The 23146-nt window shown below is 37.6% G+C and overlaps 1 protein-coding gene across 1 annotated transcript in view; it reads right to left on the bottom strand.

Annotated features, from left to right (window-relative positions):
• The window catches only part of SLC6A4 (solute carrier family 6 member 4), a 63459-nt gene that overhangs the window by 10246 nt on the left and 30067 nt on the right, over window positions 1-23146 (bottom strand). The window contains exons 3-12 of the mRNA XM_072430759.1: window positions 21372-21506; window positions 19080-19299; window positions 16381-16519; window positions 15276-15410; window positions 14360-14463; window positions 11602-11729; window positions 7248-7360; window positions 7033-7164; window positions 4199-4298; window positions 3059-3159 (exon numbers count right to left, since the gene is read on the bottom strand). Coding sequence (XP_072286860.1) covers window positions 3059-3159; window positions 4199-4298; window positions 7033-7164; window positions 7248-7360; window positions 11602-11729; window positions 14360-14463; window positions 15276-15410; window positions 16381-16519; window positions 19080-19299; window positions 21372-21506 — 1307 coding nt within the window. The remainder of the gene's footprint in view (window positions 1-3058; window positions 3160-4198; window positions 4299-7032; window positions 7165-7247; window positions 7361-11601; window positions 11730-14359; window positions 14464-15275; window positions 15411-16380; window positions 16520-19079; window positions 19300-21371; window positions 21507-23146) is intronic.

The raw sequence follows: 23146 nt of genomic DNA, 5'->3' as shown, positions 1-23146 counted from the left end.
GGGGCTCCATTAAAGACATTTCCCCTTACTTCCTTTTCTGTGGACAACCTTTTAATAGACAGGAAGTTAGGAAAGATCTGCAACATAGAACCAGGCAATAAAAAAAGCTGACAGAGTTTGTAACATTCCCCATTTTTACTTCTATCTTTGTTTTTGCTAGCTTTCCCCTCACTTCCTGTCTTGCTGAAAACCTTTTATCAAAACAGGAAGTGAAGGAATCTCCAATGGATTCTTAAAAAGCTGTATAACCAGCCAGGCGTTCTAATCCTTCCCAATTTATCCAAAACTTGGCTACAAATACCCTTTAAGACAAACTAACACATTTTGTAAAACAGTGCCAACTGATCTGCCAAGTTGAATTAATTGTTACCATCATTATTCATTGTTTGTATTCTTGCAATATTACACTGGCCTGAGCTATGTTTTCTGTGTAGTATAACTTTTTTCCTTTATTGTGTTTGCCAATCTGCTAATTGGGGCCATGAGCTGTGAGCATTGTAGTGCCAGCTCTCAGATATATGTATATGTATGTAATGTAGTTTATTGCATTTGCAGTTATTTATGGTTTTTAATGCATACAATATAGCTTAGACCAGGGGTGGGCAAATGTTTTAGGTCAGGGGCCACAATCTGCAAAGAAATTTGCCAGAGGGGCCAGGTCGATGGTAGAGTGGGTGAGGTTATGCAATCATGACACAGGCTCAGATCTGCGATGGGGGAGTGGGCGGTGTGTGCAGGGACACAGCTCGCCCACTCTCCCATCGCAGGCTCTGTTCTGGGCTCTGACCGGTGCGCCCCCCCGGCGGGGTCCTTCTCCTGACCCTGCTCGGGGTGGCACTGGCCAGAGCCACAGAGTACCCAAAGGGCTGGAGAAACATCCCTATTGGGCCGTAGTTTGCCCATGCCTGGCCTAAACCAAGGACGCCCAACCTATGGCCCGAGCTGTCAGATCTGGCCATCTCCTCATTCCCCCTCTGCTTGTTGTCTTGCGGGGGATGGGGCGCACGCATCTTCTATGTATCTCTAAAAGATTGTGGTGCTAGGAGGCTACGTTCAGACTGGTGGTGAGGTTGCGGTGCGGTTAGCCCTTCCTCATGCCATGAAACCCTGCCTAGGGGGAGACGCCTAGTACTGCGCATTGCAGCCTGGAGTCAAATCTGCAGTGCGAGGGACTGAGTGGCTGGTGGGGTGCCTCAAACACATAGCTGGACACCTACATTCTGTGAACCCCAATTTATCTGGAACAGAGTGATGTTGGAAAATGAATATTTGGGAGCCAGTTGGAACCCCCCCCCCATCTTATTAAAAGGTATACCCATCATTTAATGCTACCCTGTCACAACCATCTATCCTCTTACTTTCTATGAACCCCAATTTCTCTGTAAGAGAAGAGAAATGTAACTGCAAGTGCAGGATTCTTGTGGCTAACTCCCCCTAAAATGTTATTGCTGCGGCACCATCACAAGATCAGAAAAGCTATACATGTCATACCGTGCTACCCTGCCACACATAGCTGGCCTACTGTGAACCCTAATTTTCTAGGAACGGGGAGATTTAAAGACCTGGTATTTAGCAGTAAGAACATGTACCCCTTGGCTATCTTTTACATGAATTGCATTTCTCTGGAAGTATCCATTGCAGAGATTTGGGGTACAAAGAAGATTAGCGGTCCCCTATAACTGGCAGGATGCATTGCATAGTGTAGTTTCTGCTCTTTGGTACAGGAATGGTGAGCGGGGAGCAATATATGACTGGCAGCACTGTATGATAGCTTAAGTTTTGTATCTTTCATTAATAAAATGGGAAACAAAAAGTGAGTGCAGAAATTCTTGATTTGTAATTACTTTTATTTAGTGCATGTATGTTACAGTAACTAGAAACACTTGAATTTAATTTAATTTTAAAATAAAACACTTCTAGTTTTAAACATCTTTAACCTCCCTAGAGGTAACCCTGAGTGCGACTCGGGGTAGAAAAAAGTTGCTAAAAGTGGTAACCCCAAGTCACACTCGGGGTAGGTAAACCTATGGGAAGATAAGTAAATACATCGCTTACCTGATCCGCCAGCGACCCGGGCCGTCCATCGCCGTCATCTCCGTCTTCTTTCTTCTTCCTCTAGCTGGCTTCTGCAACCAATGAGTCACCGGGGAGTTCCCGGTGAAGTCGGTGCGTGTGTACATTGCCGACAAGGAGGGGCGGGAAATTCAAAACCTTTTGTATTGCATTCAGTACAAAATAACTGTATTGAATGCATACATTGGATGTATATGTGTAAAAGCAGTACATTGTTTTTAGGAACATTTATTTTACAGTATATATAATAGTATGAGTATAATATGTATTTTTATTTTAATTCAATTTTTTTTTAAATATAAGATTTTTTTTTTTTATTCAATTTATTGTTTTTAAATGATTTTGTGTTTCAAACTTTATTATACTCATACTATTATATTATACTGTAAAATAAATTTTCATGAAAAACAATGTACTGCTTTTAGACATAAAAAAACGGAAAGAAATGAACCGCTAGGGAGGTTATTCTTTGTCTGCCATGTGGCCTGTGAATTATTCTTCAATGTTAACAGCACCTCAGATGAAAAAAGGTTGGGCACCACTGGCCTAAACCAAAGCACAAAGCAATATACAACAATATGCTACTGTTCACTATACCAATATTGGCCATCCTTGATGAACACTATAAAGTAGGCTCACTTCACAAAGATAACACACCAGGATAAAAATGAATATTATATTAAACAAAAAGACCACAAGCAAGATGTGAAAAATGCAATCATGTGGCTGAAAATGAATGTAAGCTCATTATCCTTGTGTCACAATTTTGTGAATTGGGGCTAATATGCGTCAAATAAATGGAATTGTTCTTTGTAATGCAGCACTCTATACGTAGAATCCTGAAAGACATTTTGTCCAATAATCCCAATGAAATACTTTCTTTTAGATTAAGCACAGCTCATTAAGTATTTTGAATTTGCATCACTTGTTTGTACTCAATTTGTGAACTGTAATTTACTGTGTGATAAGGACAATGACTACTCACCAAAAGGAACAACGGACAGATGGCAACCCAGCAAATCTTCCAGAACCAGCCTGGAGCAAATCCAAGCATTTCCTTCACATCTCTGCAGAACTGATTGATACCTGAAACACAGCAGAAGTAAAGTCTATTTACTGCCAATTAATGTCTTACTTTTTATTGGCTTTATAAAGAAACAAGAGCTACATCATTTCCACTGCCATTAGGTCACATTGCTTACATAGAAGGTGGCTGGGCTATAAACCCTGCTTCTATAATCCATACCTGCACCTCATTATCATGTAAATAATGAAAAATGACAGATGCCTTTTACAATTAAAATGATGGCATTGCTGCAATTAATCTTCATATATTCACATGTTCTAAATTTTAATAAAGGTAGCACAATCCTACTATTCTATTAGCATAAAATACAAGGCAAAAAACCAATGTTGCAAGCCCTGTCATGGCCGTTCTGTCAGTCCTTGTTTCCTATTTTAATCCGTCTCCCAGATATTTAGGTTTTGATGCGTCCCTTTGATTTAGTCCCATAATTCAGCTTTTGTTTCATTTAATTAGGCCCCTCTGTCATATATTTTATATAATTGTATATTTGTATCTGACCTGTACAGGCTTTGTCTTCTGATCCTGTCTTATATCTTGATTTCTGCTTGTATATCTCATTGCTCCCAGGTAAAACTTTTTGTTTGTCAGCATTTGCCCAGCTATGAACTCCCAATAGTTAATCTGCCACAGAAAGTCCATTCGTACTTATAATGGCTGTGGTGATTTTCTGTTGCCTGCATTCAAGTAAGAGCTATTGAGCATTACCAAGCAATGCAGTTTACTGGTGTTAGCATGTTCCCAGTTCAAACCAGCACTCCAATTCTTGGTATTGACAAGGTAACTGCCTAGCTGTCTGTCAATAGAAAGATGAAAGAAAAAGTTCTATAATTACGCCTAGCATAGATAACACTTTATAATACCACACTGTCTTATAATATATATATATATATATATATATATATATAAAACAAAGAGGAGGATAAAGCAGCAATGTATGAACGAAAGCAAAGGTTTTTTAGAACTCATATATCTGTAATACACATACAATAGAACACATCACAAGAGATACACATACAAAAGGACAATAATTATACTTACCATAAAACCAAGACACTGCTATAGCTTCTAGGAATACTACTGTTAGGACAGCTGGGCCAGTGGCGTACTCCTCAAACAATTTCACCATATAAGCACCACCCTAAAAGTAAAATACACAGACCTTGTACATCAGATTACCATTAAAATGGTTGTTATTTCTAACAGTAAGTAATCACAATAAAACCTTTTTATATATATATACATATATATATATATATATATATACATCATATATATATACATCATGTATATATATATATATATATACATCATGAAAAAGTTTGGATATGAAAGTTGAACTATATTACTGGTTGTCCAGAAATAACAGTCCTTGGGCTGCAATGACTGTTAATTTCCATTTCAGCTTTTGTTTTCCACCACCTGAAAATAACAATTACATTGCTAAAAATAATTTGGTAGTTACCACAAATAACACACAGCCTCATTACAATTACTGAACTTTAATTTGGGAATTGTGTTCATCTTAAAATTGAATCAGTTAATGAATTTAAATTATATTTTATTTCTCTACTAGTGTAAAGAGGGGAAGAATGGGGACCTGGAAGACAATATTTTTAAATTGAAGGTGTCATTTTTCTCATTTCTTATACATTATTACATTCTATTTTATTATTTTCCTTTAAGGTAAGTAAAGTTTGTAAATAAGCATATCAATAATTTATGGTGGCACAGCTATACTTGTCATGAGACAAAGACACAAGCTTTAAATGGGCAATAGAGCAGAGTAAACAGGCAAAACCTGGGTCCAATGCTAATGCCTAATATACTATACTCCCCCAATGTAATGGCACAATCTTCACTGGACAAATCCTTGCTCAGCCTTGGGCTTGTAGTTGAACTGTCCTGGCACTTGCTTATCCCTAGCGATTAGCTTCGCAAACAATGGTGTACAGTTGAAATGTACAGGAGAACCCCGGACACACAAAGACAGGAAGGCCCATGGAAGGGCAATAGCATCAAACCAAAACATAGAATGAGAGCATGTTGGAGGGAAAGTCAGGGTAAAATATGGACATACAACAGGCCAGGTAAGGTATCAAAGTTAAATAAAAAGTTTATAGTCAGAGGTCAAGCTAAGGTCTGTCCAGTGGTGAGTAATTGGAAGGCTCTAAGGAGCAAAGACAGAAGGTTGATCCAGGCAACAGTCGGTTGTGCAACTCTAATGCTATCACATATGAGGTGGTCAGGTGCTGGGGAAGATTTAATTTTGGTACTAGCCTATCAGGTATCAGAAGACAGATCATGGCAGGGTCATGAGGAGGCAGATCCCCCTGTCTTTGTGTGAGCCAACCTACTCTGGGAGTCAGCACAGCACTACTGCTGGTCATATTGCAGGGGCACCCGATAGGAAGACATGGTAAATGCAAGTGTTGTCATTGATGATGGATGGGGAGACTGGAAACAAGTAACTAAGGCAAGAAATGATTACTAGTTTGCTTCCACACAAAATAGCCAATTTATAAAAGCCATAAATAAAATCTTGTTTTTATTGGGAATGGAGAAAATGTTCATTGTGAGGTCCACATAAAATCAAGATATTAAATATTTTACCAATGATCTGGCACATAGGGTGGTCTAAGGCTACCACAAGATATGAGCCCCTGGGCTCCAGTTGGCTCATCTATGCACATGACATGACACATGATGTGTAAACAGAACATCCCTATCTGACAAAGCATCGTCAAAGAGAACGTATACTGTCTGTCACTGGATCTCTTACTAAAATAGCCCAAAGAAAACCTGACATGATAGAAATATCGGGGCTGATTTGTTGCTAAACATGCTAGCCTTGAGGCTATTGTTATTCTTGCTTCACTACTTAGTAAGCCATATTCTGAAATGAGCATGCAGCCAATGAAGCAAACTCGATATGCACATACTTATTGCAGGTCAGGAAACTCACAAAGCTGTCTTTTCACTGATACAAGAACTGTTACAATTTATAAAAAATGCCCTCATGCAAAGCAAGCAATTAAAAATTTTCTTTTCAAACTGCTGGCATCATCAAACTTTACAAGCTTGCTGAAAGTTCATCTGCATGTAACACGGTGTCCTTGGTCACACTCTGCGGTCTCCTCCGCTGACCACTATGTCACTACAGGACTCAAGGGTGGTAAAAGATACCAAAAGGCACAGAAACATAGGAAACAGGCACCTAGAAGTGTGCTGGCTGCAGAAGGTCTCTCAGCAAGATTGTCTCATTGACCCAATGCAGTATGTAGGCAGCAGTACAGCTAGTTGCTTGCTTTAACAGAAGTAATTTGCTTTAGGTTTAAAAAATAACGAAAGTCATTTTACACATGTAAGGGTTTAGTCTGTTTTTTTTTTTTAATTTTTCTGATAATTCTGATTTCACAATGTGCAGGATTTGTGAGAATCCTTCATAACATGGCTTAACATCATTATCGGTCTGCAATGCAAAGGTATAGTGACACTCATGTTTACAGAAAACATATCAATGAGGAATGAAAGCTGATTGGCTGTAAATCCACCTTGCACGTTGCTCATTTCTGTAAGAGTTAAAATCCCTAATCCCAGGATGCTATGAATAACTCTGCTTGGCACTGGGAGCATGTGGGCAAGAAAGGAAACTTGGCAGCCTTAGGTCAAATTAATCGTCTCAAATTGAATTTCAAGTGTTTTCCTGTATGAGAGAAACTTCTCCAGGGTTATTAAAAGAAACATGAGGTTCATGAAGTTCGTTTTCACTCCTCTGTTTATCATTGTTCCTTTTGCATTCACATAATGACAACAAAACGCTAATAAATAAAACCAGTAATACATTTCAGTGATTCACAGAATTTCAAACTTACAAACGTCAGGGTAGAAAGAGCCCCAAGGTAACAGACCACGATCAAAAGGAAGACAAAAATTTCCCGCCTCTTGCCCCATACATGTGGAAATTCATCCAGAATGGCAGTTATGACCCCTTCCAGACCTGCAAACTGTACACAGAAGAACACACATATTAATCTAATCTGTGGGCTTTAATATAAAAGTTAATAATATTAAAAGTAAGTGTACTTACCGTACTGTCCAGTCCCAATGTAATTAACATCAGGAAAAATAGAACGGCAAAGAAAGTAGATGCTGGCATATTGGCAATGGCCTCTGCATAGGTGATGAATAGCAGACTGGGGCCTGGAATAGCAAAAATCGATAACTGTAATTACATTCACCATGAGTTCAATTACAACAGCTGTAAATCTTTTAATTGCTTTTCATAATGTAACACATACTGTATCATAGAGTCAAAGAGTAATAAAACAATAAAAATATAAATGTTAAATGTTCCCCAACAACTTATGAGATACACGCTGTAATTAGCTAACCAAACACAGAGATTGAGAGTATGATTGCTTTAAAAGTTCAATTTTTTGTTCTGAGCAGGAGGACATTTTTGAAAATTATTCTACCTGCCGGCGTCAGCATATTTTTAGCCAGCATAATCAGTTCCTCTGTGATTTAGCAACCAGCCCTGCACCACTGCAACTTTACCCATGAACTTAGCAGGAAACTACTTCAGGAAAAGTCTCATAAAAATCTATGGGACTGCACAGTCTACCACACATTATACTAGTGTTTGAAAACAATACAGTAATATATTGGGTGTATTCTAACAGAACTGTAAAAGCAACATGTAAATGATTTGGTACTCAATATAAAATTCTAGCTCATCTTTTTTTTTTAATTTGGATATGGAGAAGGGCAGAGTTACTGTACATTCCCTTTTTGCCAGGCGTGTCTCATTTAAGGAATTTTTTGAAGGGGTCAGAACCTTCTGCCAAGTGCTTCTTATACAGCCCAATAGGAAGCATGCATGAAGTTGAGAAACTGAAAAAAGATATACCACAATCTGATTAAAACTGATCTTCAGGCATCAAGTTCCTTCAGCTAATTAATTATTATGCTCAGTATAAAAAAGTCCTAATAAAAAGGTAAATAAACTATTTTTACCAAAGTAAATCCTTAGTCATGTGACAGGGTGTGTAGTAGCCCAAATGAGAGTGTTGAGTGCTATGTGACCCTTTCTATTGGTTGTTTACAAATGGTTCTCCAAGGCTTTAAAATACTGAATGAATTGATTACTGCACAATGACCAGTGGACCAGTCAGTGTAAAAAAAAAACTGCCCCGATTTGCCAAATCCAAAAGAGGGACCATTGGAGGACACATGACAGAGACTTAAATGATTTAAAAAGGGAAAGGTGGTTTGGTTGGAGTGGATTTATAATTAATATATGGTAAATTATAATTATGAACCAATGTTCTATGATCTTATTGTAAAATTCATTTTTTTTACTATAAGCGAATATTTCCTAGGCCATCTTTCATTCACCGGATACATACATAGTCCACCCATTCCTGTGTGAAATCTACATGACCTGACTTCTGTGACCAGATTATCAACCTTCAGACTGCATGGGAAATCAAGAAATGAGCCATAATTTGTGGAGTTCCAGCCAGTTTCCTTACAATCGTGCTACATGCATACCAAGCAAACCACAAAAGCTATTTGACATGATGTTTCATCTCAAGTCAAAACTTAGTTAAAGGCGCCAACAACTGATAATGTTGTCTCTTCGGTAAAGGACACTTGGCAGGAGTTCAGTGCAAAGTTATAAGAGCTGAAAGGCTGAGTAATCCCAGCTCTGGACAACTCTAGCACATTTACAAATTGCTTACTGAAAAAAATTACACATTTAATCTATTTCTTGTGTTTTTTTAATGATATAAATGTGAAATTCCTGATTTCCTGATGAAAATTCTGTCTGTCCCTCTATCAAAACGTTTAGGTAACTGGGTTTAATTTACCATAATGTATATATTAAAACTGTGTTTAGTTAAGTCCTTTAGTTACATTCAAGGCATATACATTACATTCCTGGTACTGAAAGTTAACACAGCAGCACATTGTTGACTAGAGTTAAACTAGAAGTACACATAAACAAAAAAGTAACAATCTGCTAACTTTAACATATAGAAATGTTAAGTTTGCCGGCGAACTTAAGTAATACACGGCGAGAATTCTACCATTTGTCTTGATTTCCTACTAAAAAATAGTGAAGACTCTAGACCTAGAGCCGCATGTATGAATGTGACGTAATGCTGCCTATAACTGCTAGTCTTACCAGAACTGAAGTTAGATTTGGCAGTGCCTCTCCTATGCTGCTCTCCTTGTTCTCCGTGATGTATAGGAAGTTGTACCTGAGAACCTACAGTGCAAGCATCTCCCTGCTTGTGCTTTTTCATTCTGTGGATCTGAGCTTCCTATACATCCAGCCTGTTTTTGAATATTCCCCCACCAGTATTTAGGGGCAACACTGACATGAAGAAGCAAAGCCCTGTTCCTCTACCAAGATGACCATCTCTATACAGACATACTGCAGAACAAAACATAGCAAGTTAAAAGAATACTTCAGCTGCAGGAAAACCACAGAAAATACTAGTGATTTTTGACACAGCTTCCAGTTTAGGTCCTCTTTAAATTAAAATACACTTGTCAGTTTGGACTTAGTAAGTCAGTTCTAGACACCGAATGTAGATTAGGAGGTAAGTGGGAATCCAGGCCCCCAATCTAAGATTCTAGCGCTGAAAGAGAAGAGTAATACATTTGGGAATATAGGTCACTTTTGCACAGAATTTTTCTTTCCTAATCCATGCACAAAAATTCATTAGGGTATGACACATCCACATCCATATTAACATATGTATTCTAATTCTAGGTGCTCACAGTATTCCATGTCCACACTGCTAATACAAATACCAGAATTTCTATTAGAAAATGGAAAATTTGCATAACGTAATAGTTTTTTGTTTATTCGTAAATAGTTTGTTCATCCATATTATCCAAATTCATAATATGCTTATAAATACAAAATATATTTTTTTTTCTGCAGGGCATTCCTGGACATTCTTTCTGCCCAGGAAATTCATTTAGCTGTTGAATGAGAGGATGTTGTTTATCTCATTAAGGACAAGGCTGGAGGTTTCTTTTCCTGGCTTTGGCAAGATATGAGAAATAGTTTGCAGTTCACTGACTGATGTGATGCTCAGCAATGATGACAAGAAAATGTGCAGAGTAAGCCATTACAAAAGCCCCTGCCTGGGACCCTTTATAACATTCAGTCTGCTGTTTACTGTCAGCCACCATTTTCCTTCCTGTGTTTAGGTAAGAAATTGGCACATGATTATGTCAGGGCATGGAGAAGACGATGTTCTCTCCCCTTGTTTTCTTTGTCCTTTCTCATTGCTACAATTTACTATCCCAGGCCTGGCACAGCTTTTCAGCCTGAAGCAGAATAAGGTGCACATCTGCTGTCCTATGTTCCTGCCCCTAATACTTGTTATACGTAATGCAATCTGTTTTTTACATTATCCTTGCATGTGATTGTAAATTTCCTATTATTTTTGCTGGTTCACCTTATTCAGTAAAATAAATGAAAATTCACTTTGAAAGTAAACATGTAAACCCTATTACTTTAGTAAATCAGGGTCACTGTTTTATATACTTACCTTTTTAATTAATTTCTATTTGCATCTTTTTAGCCTAATGAAGAATTTCAAAATGAAAAATCGTGCTCTATATATATATTCATATACATATATATATGTGCATGCAAAATTTGCCAGCTGGCTGGTGATCAAATAATTAAGAACGGTTATTGCAGACGGCATACAACCTGTTTCTTTGTGAATGAACACCTGCCTGATCGCCAATTTTTAAAGTGGAACTTTAAATCCACTTTGATACTATCAGAAGGCGGTAAATTTCTTACGTTATTACCAGGGTATCTGGTGACAAACTTCACCCTTAGTGACAGCTTATTCAGTGCCAGACCCCTAAGTGAAAGACCCTCGTACCTTGGTGATAGACCCTCCAGTAACAGCTTCCTCAGTGACACAACTAAGTGACCCCTAAGTGACAGACCAATGACCCCAGTCAGGTGACAGTTACCTACCTGTTCACACTCTCTAATTCCTCTCCCCTATGCCTTTCTTCTACCAACGGAGAAACAATCAGTAAAGACAATATTTGCATCATCAGATATTGGTTAGTTTGTGCAGAAGAAGTCAGAGGCAATGGTTGTGGTCAGTGAGTGCAGCGCAGGGGAGGGAGCACCCCAGTAACTGTAGGGACACATCTCATGGGCTACATAAAACAGCTTGCTGGGCTATTTACTGGCTCATTGGTAATGTAAGCACCCTGGATTATCTAACTAGAACCTTATTTCATACAAAGATTCTGTGGTTGCATATCACTATAAATAAACCACTTTACTGGGGGACATTTGAAAAATTGAAAACATTGAAAAATAATTGAAAAATTCTTATAAATATCATCCAATTTATTATTTACTGCGTGCCTCAAACCCAGCATACCTGTATCTTTGGCAACTTCAGAGACATCCAAATTCCTCATCTCAGCCATATATCCCAGGACAGTGAATATGACAAACCCTGACATAAAACTGGTCATGCAGTTTACAGTACTCGTCACCAAGGCATCTCTGTGAAGCACAGAAAAGTGAAAAATAAAGGGTTGCAGGTTTGACTGATAAACTAAATATGAATCATGTACAAAATCTAATGAAAAGAAAACAAACAAGTGTCCTCAGTGACCATGCAATGGTATAATCATGTGAAATAAATGTTTAAGGAAGTACAACAATTTATTCTAACTTGCAGCGTCTCGGTTGAAAGGTTAGTGTATAAAATGTGTATCAAAGGTAAATTATGTTTTTGCTCAATTAACTTTCAGCTATTATCAATAAGACATTTTACCTTCAGTACAATTCAGGCTAACCCACAGTATTTAGATAGGTAAATAAAGGATTGCATACACAGCTTTGCATCCAAGTATCATTAGTTACCACTCTGTAACGTTTACGTTACGTTAGAGAATGAATGAGGAAATCAGATTGGGCAACATAGATACTTGTTCTTTCAGAAACTGAGCTGTAAGAATCAATACAACAAAAATACTTTTTTTTAAATTAAATAGTATTTTGACAATGGCAAAAACAATACAAAACTAATACTAACATAAAACAAGGTGTCTGCCTTTGTTGTCATAAAAAATATGCATGAATTCAAAATTATGGTGTATTCAGTTACTGGTATTTTAAAATGAGCTAAAATAATGATTAAAGTTCCCAATTTATTTCTCCCTCTATATCTATATTCCATGTTGTAACCCAAACTTGGGTCCCTTTGATAAGATAAGCCTGCTGACAGATGTTGAAATCTTGATATTTGTAAGTACCCACTGCAGAATACTTTTCTTGGAGTCAATGAGGGACACATAAATCTGATACGATGTGGTTATACTGTCACATTAAAAACAGATTAAATACTGGCAATTATAAACTTGGGCACAGCCCAGGGGATCTCCTTCAAGGCCCCAAGCTGCGGAAATCCAATGACAAGAGCTAGTCAGTAAGGAGACTTAACTCTAACCATAGCCAGAGCACAGGGAGGGCCTAAAACCACCAGAACTTTTGGAACTGAATGACAATAACTGTCAACAATAAACATTTCACTGGGTGACAACGGATACCTTAAGAATCAGTCCAAAGGAGGAGACAAGCCTCCACATGAATCCATGAAGTCATAGGAAAACAATGAGATCTTTAATATTGTGAAGACATGATCCATCTTTGACTGGGTGTCAAAGAGGGAACCCATGGAAAGCCCTGAAGCAACACAAAACCCATAACTGGAAAATAGGAACAAAGGGCTACCATCCAAGTTTAACCACCCAGGCCCAGCACGGAAGGGATCAAGAAATCTCCGGATTCTGTAACAGGTTGGACCTATGAGCAGAACACGAGGTAAACCATCCAGATACTTCTAGGGTAGGGAAGACCTAGAACACTGACATATAAAAGTTGGGGTGGGGGGTGACGCTGGTCTGTGAATAGACCACATATGTTGACAAACAGATCCCACAAAGGAAACAGACGATCTTAGGCTTTTCCCAGAAGGATGTTGCGCTCTTTGGTACATTCCTAGAACAAGTCAAAAGGACCAGAGGGCCACACTCCATTTTCTACACACCCAGCTAAAACTCTGAGATGCCAACTGAAAGTGGAAACCCCTTATTGAAATCCTTAGCCTTAGGAAGCCTTAGTAAGCCAAGTTAGTCTGAATGGTACCGTGAACAACAGGGTACAAACAACAGACACCCATAATTCTGGGTCTCCTAAAAACATTTACCTTTACGTGTTATTCCCTGGGATGATTCATCAGAGATGTAATGGAGTTTTCATTAAGTTGTTCCAAAGGAATCTACTGCTCAAAGGAACCATCAAACCAAGGTCACCTTTGACAGCTAAGCTGAACTAAACTTCCCTTAGGGAACATTCAAGCAAGCCACCATTAGGTTGCCAGAAAAAAACAGGGGAAGTATAGCTCAGCTCAGCTGTCAATGAGGACCCTGGTTTGAGAAAACCTAGAGGATCCCTAGGATCTGAAGGAGGGGCTCCTAAAGTGAAGGAACTAGAGGGCAGTAAGGTACCATCCTGCAGCAGCTGATTGAGAAATGAGTCCCCCTGGGCACCTTCAAGCTGTTCCCTGCAGGTCCAGTGCCATGGGGCCTAAATTCAGCTATTTTAGGTTTCATAGCTGACAGAAGTCAGGAGAGCTGTAGGTGAATAACAAGCTCTTGCAGCAAGGAGGAAATCTTCAAAAAAAGTTGAAGAAGAAAATTTAGGCTAGCATAAAAGTAAAATTCTTCTATGCAGCAGAGTTGCGGAAAATACATCCATTCCCATAGAACACCATTAAAAAAATGGTAGTAGAAGGTACTATCCTTGGCCAACCCCCACTTTTTTTGCCAGTGACCAATCCTACTTGAAGAGACAGTTTAAGCCGAAAGTGTCAGATTCCCGCATCATTCAATGGACAAAGATAACATTGCTTGCAGCTATAAATTTTGCCCACTTTTAGTAAAATGGTGTTCAGTAAGCAGATCATGAACCCAATAATTTTATTACGTTTATATATTTGTACAGTGGTAAAACATTACACAGCTCATTACATGATAAATGTTTCCATACACAATTCTGTTCCTCAATCTGACTTATTCTACTAAAACAGTTTTCAGGCAGATGGATGAAAACGTACATATGATACTAACTGGTAGCAGTTGTTGTGAAATTTGTTGTAGCTAGCAAAGGCCAGTAACACACCGAATCCTGGGCCCAGTGAGAAGAATATCTGTGCGGCTGCATCCACCCAAACCTACACAGACAGGATAAACAAATTACAAAAACCGTAGACTGTCATTACACTTTTCACTTAGTATGTTGAATTTAAACATTAAAAGTTACACATATAGTGCAGTAAAATCCAACAGGATACACTGAAAGTATCATAATCGTAAGTTGAGTACAACTTAACGGGCCACAAAGTCAGCCTATCTTGGTCTAATTTTGTTGGAAATGAACAGTTTGTATTTTAATACTGATCCTTGTCAAAAAAATTTTTTTTATACTAGGACATAACTGTACAGGTCATGTTATAAGTAACTTTAAAAAAATTTTATGTACTATATGGGAATTATCATAAGCAAGGAGTACCTATCTTTTGATTGAGATATATATATATATATATATAAAATAGATATGATATGTGTATATGCAAGATAAAATGGTCATTATAAATATCCCCTTGAGATTTATATTATTCTTGGGCTACACTTATTAGAATAAGTTCAAATGACATGCTGTCATTTTCATATATGATACACAGCAGATATCCCCAGTTGTAACACACAAATGATTCCCTTACAGACTGTGCTGTCCATCTGTGTCAGACTGAGCAGTGCTTATCTGAAACACTCAACTCATTCAATCTACTTTATGCATGTCTGATAATGGTTAAAACATTCCCAACAGGCAGCTGTGTGACAGCCCTAACTCAAGGCCAGATTCCAATGACATGCCCCAAGGGGCCACTTCTCCTATACTGCCCCCACTGTGGTCAAAAAGTTCCATGTGCTAGCTTATATTCTAGGATTTATCTAGTTTAAAATAATGGAAATATAGTCTTACCTCAGTGGTAAGCAGCTTCTCCCAGTTTGGCTGCAAGTAGAACAGAACTCCTCTCCATGCACCCGGGAGCGTGGCCCCTCGTATAAGAAGCAGTGTAAGCACAATGTATGGGAATGTTGCAGTTACCCAAACCACCTACAAAAAATGGCATACATTAATTGGTATATATATAATATGATACCTTCCCTTTGCTACAAATTGTAGCAAATATTAGTGTTGAAAATATAGTTTTGGAAACATTTCTAAATGGGGGGGGGGGGGGGGGGAGGTGGTGTTAATATTTGATGGGTCAGTGTAAAACTAAAATAGTAAATAAAGACATTTACAATAAAATGAACAGTAAACTTCTCTTTTTTTTGCTCCCTGTGGTTTATTGTGGTTGATTTTTTAAGTGTTTTGTAACAACAAAACTGGTAATCTGATCTGCCCTGTGAACAGAAAAAAGTTTTGGAAATCAGGAGAAGGTGGAAGATGGGGAGAGGCCTGTGCCCTTTGTAATCCATCATAAAAAGTAGAGCAAAGAAGAGCATAGATTAATTTGTGATTATTCAGATATTGCTAAATTCATATGTTTTAATTTTCTATAACATATGCTTTAAATACCAGGTATTTTACAGCTTTGTGCCTATGCACTTCAGCTGTGTTCCTATTATTGGCGGTGATTTGATATGTTTGGATATATAGCAGCCAGTGTGACCTGTCTATTAAGAGCCATAGGCTATCTTCACAGGGACCAAAATACACAAATCTCACTGCTTATTTTCATTACAGACTTTCTTTAGAATTCCATTACATTTTATTAGAATTGTAAAGAGAGACAGGAGAAAGTAGGAAAGACAAATAGTTTAGTGAGAAGACATCACCACTGGAATTTCTGGGAGATATGAGAAGCCTGAGAGTGATTCTGTCCACTAATGTCTACCCTAAGCTGATTATCTTTGTTGGGTGCAGTTGTTTTTGCATATTGAAATTAAAAGCACATGCAATAATTGAACTGTTGATTTATCCAAAGAGAAAAAAAGTATATATTCATTAGAAAAATAGACCACAAGAATTAACATTTGCAAAATTCTCCAAATTCACCAGTCACTGTTGTTAAACTTACCTTTCCAGATGTCTTGACTCCCTTCCATATGCTGAAATATACTACAGTGAAGATAAGAAGTAGACAGAGTGAAAGCTGCCAACTGACCCCTCCGAGATCCTGTAGTCCTTTTGATTTGTGTATCTGCAGCACCAGTCGGCTAAAAGAAACAGAATCAGACCATAAATCCTTGGAGCCATTCACCCTGGACAATGTGCTAGGGCAGCAAACCATAATATTATATAATAAAAGCCAGAGTAGCTTAAAAACACAAGAAATCTCAAATCTGGTGGCATTTTGAAAGTCTTATTATAATGGAAAGAGACAAATGCCCAGCAGGTCAGCAGCTATAACAGGTCTAGAAGATGCCTTGCGTGGCTCTGATCTTCTGATGGGTCATTCTGATTGTATAGTAATGTAACATTTCTTGTTGTACCTGTGTACTAGCAAACTATGACTATATAACTATGAAGCTGGGTTAGAAGGGCTATGTCCAGTTGTTTAAACTGATTTACAATGATTTCATACCACAACATTTTTAGGGTGAAAAAAATAAGTTATTTTTATTGCAAACATTTTTAAAATCTGATTTCTAAAACTTCTGAAATTGCATTATCTATATAACATTCTCAGATGCTATGTAGAAAGTTTAGCTGAAAAGCATTCTAAATTTTCTATCGATACAATCCAGGAGTAGCTGCTCACATTTGGATTGCTTTTCTCTATTTAGTTCTTCATATCAGCCTTTTTTGACCTTTTTAACATTGGTGGGCGTTTGAAATAATTTTCAGGTCTTCAGGTAACACATTCTATAATTACTATATCCAGAGCTCACATCATTTTATATATAAATAAAATAGAAAAATATATCACTGTCTGTCATTTGCAACCCCTATTTAATGTACAGTGCTGCAATGTTGGGGCTATATAAATCCTGTTTATTAATAATAATAATAATAATAATAATATTAACAGAAAAAAAAAACACTTTTACTTAAAAAGAAATGGTAGCAATAAATCATAATTTGACAAAAAGCAAACCACCTTGGAAGTAATGGTAAGTCATGTCATGCCACTTGTTAATTAAAAATAACATTTAAGGAACTACAAACTAAAAAGTATAACACAGGTAGTCCCCGGGTTACATTTGAGATAGGAAATGTAGATTTGTTCTTAAGTTGAACTTGTATGTAAGTCAAAACATGTACATTATTTTAACAAATGCAATTAGGACAGATGTTTGTCTCAACATCTTATTAGGCAGCGTGGTGTCAGTAACTGTTAAAATCCTAACCGTGAGCTAATCTCAAACATAGCAAAAACAAAAAAATAACGTCTGGAGCAAGGTGTACTTTGATATACAAAAATAAATTCCTGCAGAGTTTGTCTTGGTCATTAAAGTGTTACAGGAGCTTGCAGAAAAGCTGTCCCAGCTGTGTTTAGCAAAAGATTTCTTCTGCAAAACATGCAAACTGCCCCCTCCCCCCTCCAAGCCTCTGTCCTGCACACTAGCAAGCAGGAAAGCCCATTCCTATCTAGTTGTCTGTATACAGGATGTCCTTAACCAGGGGACTACCTGTATGTAAGATATTTAAAACATTCATAAATTAAAATTAACTAGAATTAAACTAGAAATGCATCCTGTTTGATTTGATCTCATCTTTTGTGATTTTATATCCCATTTAAATAAATATGATTTCTTTAGATTTATTTTGTTTTGAATGTTAGCTCATCTATATATTTTATGGATTCAAACCACAAAATCTAAGAGGTCTCAGGTTTATTTAACATACTGTATGTTCAAAATGTATCTATTATCATCATGTGATGATATTCTTAAAATGTCTCAAACATTTCCATATTTCATTATAATATTGTTCTTTCCTAATAAACCTACCAGGGTTTGTTTATATCCATAAATCTAGCTTTGAAAATGCTGTGAAAAATGTGTGAATTGGGGTAAAAGTGAGCCAAACCTTGGGTGAAAGCATGTATAAGTAGACCCTTTGTCTTTGTTTTCAATTATAACTCATTCTATCTTGTTTACTCATCCTGTATTTCAACAAGTCACTGACAAATGTTTAAAACATTCTAAGGGAACAATTTATAAAACAGGGAATCTTCCAGGTCCATGTGTTTCAATGGCAGTAATAGATTCCCAGCGAGGAATGTTTTAGGGAATGTCAGATTCCCTGTTTTAAAAATAGAGAGCTAAAATTTATATTCTAAGATGACACACCCTTGTAATTTTGCATTATGTTGCTGTCTGAATCAATATTTATATGAAACACTGAATCTTAAGCTGTGTACAAATGATATATTTTATCCCCCAACATCACCATAGGACTGAGCAGAGATGTGTGTACAGAACTCATCCATTCTAATGCCACTGAAAATAATGTTTACTGTGACAATAATGGAGAATCTGGGACTTAAAATGTCACGAAAATTACAGTCAGTGATATTATTGACCAGCTTACCTTCCTACTTGTCCCGAAACTAAGCTGTATCTGCTCCACTTATTTTTTCAATCTTAGCAAAACAGAAATAAAAACCTTGTTTTTGTAAATGATTGCTGCTTCAGCGCCCCGCCTCCCATGAATTACAACCCGTTACTTCTGGCTGAAATGCTTCTATAAGTCTTATATCTGCACGGGAGCATCATGAAACCCGTCTACCCTAAGAGTGTGTTACCTTTCACCACACTTACATGCACTTACGTGTAAAACTCCTCTGCTGGTGAGGTAGAGCTATTGATCCATGTTACACTGCTGTTGTGGAAATAATTGGTGCAGTTGTCTGTGTTCCACTCATTGCGGCAGCTGGTCCAAGGCAGCTCAGATCGGAATGAGAATATGAGGTAGTAGAGAGCCCAGGCTATAATGGTGTTGTAATAAGATGCTATATAAAGTGCTATTATACAGATAGCATAACCAATACCTGAGGATAAAAAAAGAACATTTTATTAAATTCAACACAATATTAATAACATTAAAACCCATTGGGCATGATTTAATAAAGCTCTAAGACTGGAAAAGATACACTTTTATCAGTGAACCTGGGTGTTCTAGCAATGGATTTCTTAAAAGTCTTTTTTATATTTGTTAGCAAATGTTTTCAATCCTGGACCGGATCCATTCCAGGTTTGCTGTATCACCCAGGTTCACTGATGAAAGTGTATCTTCTCCAGTCTTGAAGAGCTTTATTATCAGACCCATTGTGTACTTGTGTGTGCTGTACTAACACTATCAAAATGTAACTGCTAGGCTTCTGGAACACCTATACCTATCTCTCTTTTTTTTTCCTGTGCAATGCAGCTTCAATCTATCATTTTTTTTTAACTTGTGTCTGAGCATGGATGTCTGACAGATTTCTGAAACTTAGCCAGGATAAAATCAAACTCATCATCTTCCTCCTGTTAACAACACTGTTATTCGGCCCTCCCCTAAGGCACTTTGTCTTGGTGTCACCTTTGACTCGGCCCTCTCATTTACCCCCCATATTCAGAACATTTCCAGGTCCTGTCACTTTCACCTACACCACATCTCCAAAATCCGCCCCTACCTGTCCCCTGAGACCACCAAACTCCTTGTACACGCTCTTATCATCTCCCATCTGGACTACTGTAACCTCCTCCTCTCTGGTATTCCACTAACCTGACTCTCTCCTCTACAATCTATTATAAATGCTGCAGCCAGACTCATCCATCCTTCCCACCGCTCCTCCTCTGCTGCATCTCTTTGTAGTTTTCTTCATTGGCTTCCATTTCACTTTCACCTTCAAATTCAAGTTCTTGTGCTTTGCCTTCAAATCCCTCCACAGTTCTTGTCCAACTTACCTTTCTTACCTGGTAAAAAAAAATACTCCCCCTGCCGCTCTCTCCACTCCTCCAATGACCTACTAATGACTTCCTCACTCATAACCTCATCACACGCACGGTTACAAGACTTTTCCAGAGCTGCCCAAACTATGGAATGCTCATACTTTCTGCTCATTGTAAAGAGCACTCAAAACTCATTTCTTCAAACTCCCCTACCCGTTTCCTTTTGTCTTTTAAAACCCTCACTACTTCCCACCACTTCATATCTCCCCTCCTATTGTATGCTTCCCACCTCCTAGATTGTAAGCTCTTCGGGGCAGGGTCCTATCCTCCTCTGTCACTGTCTGTATCTGTCTGTCATTTGCAACCCCTATTTTTTGTACAGCACTGTGTAATATGTTGGTGCTAATGAAATCCTGTTCAATAATAATAATAATAATAATAATAGGTGCTTTTTCATACAGTTAAAAGGTGATTAACATGTCTGAGCTGGGCGATTCCTGCAGGTAGGGGTCTAATAAGTCAAAAGGTTTTGGACTTTCTTATAACTTGTTTTACAACCCAAATGTATTACAGTTGGACCTTCCTTAGCAGTGATACATGTACTGGTCTATCTACTTTTTTGGTGTTTGGTTTTTGCTTTACTGTGGTGTGGGACCCAGAGGGCATAGAATGTAGGATTTTGAAATGTTAGTGGATCCATGGCAAAATTTGGAGGATGCTTCACAAATCCAAAACAACATTTCGGTCTCTGTGATATAATTTGAAGTTTTTTATACCTTATAGTGTATGGTTCTTGTTTTGAGTTTCCTAAATGTTAGATATAAAATGGGAATGTAAGTTACTTACAAGTAGCTGTTGCTGACCATACAGGGTTTTCTCCCCTATTTATTTGAAAGTTTGTCTCTCTCTGAAAAGTCAAGCTTGTCCTGACACTTTTACCCTTTCATTTTCTGCCGTGGTCATTCAATGTGATGGAGGATCCCACTGACTGATACTGAAGTTCAGGGGGTGGCGAGGCTTGATTAACTTTTAAAGGAAGTATCAAGTTCTACATAAAACTTTACTCTTCTGTCTCTAAATCTGCTGGTCATTTTGACATGTGGTTCCCTCTAAAAGTAGCCTTGTCACATTTTCAGTAAGGTTTTAAAAATGGAAATAATTTGGTTTACTTTAAAAATTAAACACTTACCTTTAAATAATGGACAAATTTTTCTCCATACAGAAATACAGCCACTTCTGTGATACTGGCCCAGTGCCAGCTCCATATAAAACAAAGGAATTCCACCAAACACAGCCATAATCACATATGGAATGAGAAAAGCTCCTGAAATTACAAAGTTGTAAAAGGGAATTAGCTTCAGATCAGTCTTTCATCTGTATAATAAACAATTAATCTAATCAAACTGGTTTTCAGTTTATTCTCTATAAAGAAAAAAAGTCATTTAGAATGTCCCCACATTCTTAACCAAATTATGAAATCAAATTCACTTAGCTCCTTGTCATAAAGGACTTTTCCTCTGGATACAGAAGCTGTTTTGGAGCTAACTTAAGGCATTAAAAATATATTTGTTAAAATATCTTTGGTTTCCAGTCTCTAACCATCTCCTGGTGAATGTCTGTTTTTTATGTTTTTAAACCGCTGCTTTTTACCTTTTCTGCTACATTGCTAAAATGTATATAACCTGCCTGGCCAAAATAAAGTCCCCAAGCCTGTGAGGCAATGATCTGGGGTTGCTTTAGGTCAGGTCTAGGTTCAGCAATGTTATGTTCTCAAAAACTGACTATATACTAAATGACCATTTTTTCCCATCAAATACATTTTTGTTTGCTGAAGGCATATCCTTTAATGACAATCCCATGATTCACTCCAATTGTGAAAGGAGTGGTTCAGGGAGCATGAGACATAATTTTTACACTGGAGTTGGCCATCACAAAGTCCAGATTTCAACCCCACTAAGAATCTTTTGGCTGTGCTGGAGATTACACAGCGGTCCAACTCTCCCATTTCACTGGTCAACAAATATTTTCTTGCCAAACAGGTTACAGTCATTTTTGGTTATTTTTGATGCACAGATTGCAAATATGGTATTGGTTTTGCTAGATTGGCTCTAGTTTTTGAAATAATGACCTCAATAATAACCTCATAGAAAACTAATGAAACATGAAAATTATGCAAAATTAAACTAGATACGTCTTGAAATACTTAATGTCAATATATTCTATATTCAGGATATTAACAGAACTAATCACAAAGAAAAACTCAGTTTGTATGATTTCCTTTTATTCTGATGATCAGGACAATCACGTTGAAGGCTCCAGCAGTAGTCTGCCATCATGTGTCTATCCCATCTGCCCTGATACCTTTCTTCCATCACCTTTATATCTTGATGGAACCTCTCCCCTTTTGTTCCTCACTGAAATCGCCAAGGTTTTCTGGAAATGTTTGCTATGGAGATAGTGTACCTTTATGCTCATAGTAGCATCCAAATTTTTAAAGTTTAAGAGCAAGTTTCGTACCAGTTTTTCACAATTTTGTGCTTTATGGTTACCCAAGAAGTTCTTGATAACCATGACATAGCTGTGCCAGGTAAAAGCTTCAGTATCAGTCATGTAACTTGTGAAATTTGAATAATGTATCAGTTTCATCAAAGATTCCTGCTTTTAATTTTTTAGTTCTCAATCCGGGGAAGAATCTACAAATGTATTTGAAACAATCACCATCCTTGTTCAGAGCTCTAACAAATTGCTTCAATAATCCCAACATTAAGTGTAGTGGAGGGCGAACGATTTTTTCTTTGTCAACCATTAATGTTGATGTTCACTGCACCTTTTTTCATGTATTCCCTTGGAGGCCATATCACTTTTTTGCAGTGATTCTGCTTTGCTCTACTATCCCACAAGCAGATGAAACATGGGTACTTTGTGTATCTACTTTGCTGTCCAAGTAGGAAGTTCACCATTTTT

The sequence above is a fragment of the Pyxicephalus adspersus genome, chromosome 1, assembly GCF_032062135.1.
Source record: "Pyxicephalus adspersus chromosome 1, UCB_Pads_2.0, whole genome shotgun sequence".
Taxonomy (NCBI): domain Eukaryota; kingdom Metazoa; phylum Chordata; class Amphibia; order Anura; family Pyxicephalidae; genus Pyxicephalus; species Pyxicephalus adspersus.
This window is presented reverse-complemented; position numbering and strand designations above follow the sequence as displayed.